This window comes from Penaeus monodon, chromosome 27, assembly GCF_015228065.2.
Source record: "Penaeus monodon isolate SGIC_2016 chromosome 27, NSTDA_Pmon_1, whole genome shotgun sequence".
NCBI classification, from domain to species: domain Eukaryota; kingdom Metazoa; phylum Arthropoda; class Malacostraca; order Decapoda; family Penaeidae; genus Penaeus; species Penaeus monodon.
In genome coordinates this window covers 29,129,428-29,132,124 of record NC_051412.1, presented here as the reverse complement: position 1 = coordinate 29,132,124, position 2,697 = coordinate 29,129,428, and the positions used below count along the sequence as shown (strand labels likewise).

Genomic DNA, 2,697 nt, shown 5'->3' with positions numbered 1-2,697 from the left:
ATGAGGTATCAATACCCAGAAAATGACTAGATTTTTAAATAAAGGACTCAAGTCATGCACAAAATTTGTTCCTCAGGTTTTATTGCGATTAAGGGGTATATCCGTTTCTAAGAAATGGTCCATATCATAAGGCAGCGGGTTGAGTTCTTCGTGGATGGCCGTGGCGTTGCGAGCGAAAAGGACTTCTTCGGGCGAGGCGCTGAAGACGCTCACTTCCGCGGGCTTGTAGTGACTGTTGGGGAAACGCATGTGTGGGTTACTTTGACCTTGGGACTTACAGGGAAATGATGACGTGATATATATTGGGATATAATATACACTTGGAATATGAAGGTTAATTACGTTAGCTCTTACCAGCTTTAGCTACATCTATCTACATATCTATATCCCTAAAATTAGCTTGGTATGTCTATCTTTCTAAAACAGCATGTAATAAGACAGCCAACCTGTAAGGCGAAGCGGGGTGGGCCACAAGCAGGAAATGAGCAGGGCCATACCTCAGCCTGTACAGTCCTTGGTGACCTTCCCTAGACTCGATGCCAAAAATATTCAAGCACTGTTGAAAGCAAGAAAGAAAAAAAATGTGTAGCTTTAATTTCATATCTAATAAATTATATTTTCTCCTGTTTTAACCATTATCAGTATATTTACAGCACTATACCTTATTCAGCGTTATTCAAACGACAATAGACCTACATGAGCTAGAGTCTCCCATACAACGTTGTTTCTAAATCTTTTAATATCTTCATCCAGCCGAAAGAACAGGACGAGGACATCATTCTCTCGAACAGTGATTTTCTTGAAGAAATCTCGTTGGCAAGGCGTTTCCTCTGGAAGCTGCAGGAACTTGGCCCTTTCCAGCATTGAGACGAGAGTGGCTTCGTAGTTGTCTCTGTACAATCTGCTGTACAATAAAATTTCTATAAAATACATATGTTTGTTTAAAGGCATATATGCTTCCACTGTGCTTACACCCTTTAAAACTTAAACATATGCCTAGGAACAGATATCTACTCAGTTATGTTACGACATTTACCACTGTTACGGCATTTGAAACACCTTCCAGGTTACTCACAGGTCCACCCTTTCCACGAATGCCTCTGGGTCCTCGTTAAGGTTTTTATTTGAGAAATACCTCCTGACGGAGACCTGGGATATGTGGGCGCCGTCGTGAGCGAAGTGGAGGGAGCGGGACACCTGCAACAGTGATACATATGTTTTGATATATTTCATAGCCAAAAGGAATGGAACACGCAACTAGAATATCGAAACAGCTGTTTTAGGGTAAGTCAGAGATTCAGTGGTACATGTGGACGCAGAATCCATTTATAATTGAGACATGCCCGATGTGCAGAGTGGTACAGAGTGCACCTACAACAGTTCTGAGATCATTCACAATGCCTACCTTACGTTATGAAGGAATGAAAATGGGGCAAAATCGTTCCTGAGTATTGTTTAATCATTGCCGCCCAAACCCAAATACCTTTTACATCCACATAAGGGTATAACTCCGCGCCTACCTCCGGGATGATGCACTCACGCCCACGCCTCAGATAGTAGTAAGTGACCACGTCCCAGTCATATTCCTCGTCGATCCCATACAGAGAAGAGACCATCTCCTCCGCAAAACTTCGTTTCACCTGCGACGCGAAACCAAATTTGAACTCGGACATTGCAGGGTATTGCTAGCAATAGATATTCTCTCTTTTGATGAGACGAATTTATGATGACAATGTCCAGTTTGCAAATTGTTAAGCATCACCTAACGAGAAGGTTTATCACGCCAGCTTCAGCAAGAATTGAAAATATACAACATATATATAATTACGTTATGGTCACAGGTACAAATAATCTACATTTACAATCAAGTATCGTACGTTTAGATTGAATGTCGTTAATAAGATATACATTGTAAAACGTTAAACAAATAGCGACTTTCAATGAGGTTATAGTCAATAGCTACATTCAGCCTCACCATCCAGCCGTAGTTCGGGTAGCTCTCTGCGCGAAGAACAGCCCGCGGGTCATACGACGTTTGTGGATACGAAAGATCGTTGTGGGCGGACACGCAGTACAGGCTCGGATCTTCTAGCAGAAGTGGGGCTGTCTTGTTCAGGAAGCTTAAAATGGGAGACAATTTGCTCTAAAACGCAAGTAAAAATAACACTACTTATCATAGAATATGTTAAAACATAAAATGATAATGTCAAAAAATGTGATGACAAGAAATAAATTAGACAGAGCAGATATCCAAACGAAACTTTTAAAAAGGCTTGTAATAACTATTACTATAGGCTTTATAAAAGTGTTCCATCAACTAATTCCACTTTTATCAACGCATATTAACCCCAAAATAAAGAAACAAACTCATAAAACATACACAAAGAAATCCGGCGACACCTGCACATCTTCCTCCAAAACTATGACGAACTGCGCATCGGGGTGCGTCCGGAGCGCGTGGTCGATGGCGAAGATGGAATGGCGCGCGATGGCCGTGGAGAGCATCGCGTGCGTCTGATACGTCGCCGTGAGAGGAAGGTCAAGGAGCTCGAGGAACCTGGCCAGCTGCGGGGAGCGGGTCATTGTGTACGTCTCGAAGCGGGATCTGTTGAATCCCCTGGCCCGACTCAGGGACTTCATGCTCCTTTCGGATGAGAGAGACAAGACAGGTATTTAGGGTAACGAATCGAATTCCCT

The 2,697-nt window shown here is 42.6% G+C and overlaps 1 protein-coding gene across 1 annotated transcript in view; it reads right to left on the bottom strand.

The window, feature by feature from the left end:
* Positions 1–72: 72 nt before the first annotated feature.
* Positions 73–2,697, bottom strand: part of LOC119590482 (protein O-linked-mannose beta-1,2-N-acetylglucosaminyltransferase 1-like) — a 44,191-nt gene continuing 41,566 nt past the window's right edge. Inside the window, exons 9-15 of the mRNA XM_037939138.1 lie at positions 2,381–2,644; positions 1,976–2,120; positions 1,521–1,640; positions 1,076–1,197; positions 697–904; positions 447–556; positions 73–232 (exon numbers count right to left, since the gene is read on the bottom strand). Coding sequence (XP_037795066.1) covers positions 73–232; positions 447–556; positions 697–904; positions 1,076–1,197; positions 1,521–1,640; positions 1,976–2,120; positions 2,381–2,644 — 1,129 coding nt within the window. The remainder of the gene's footprint in view (positions 233–446; positions 557–696; positions 905–1,075; positions 1,198–1,520; positions 1,641–1,975; positions 2,121–2,380; positions 2,645–2,697) is intronic.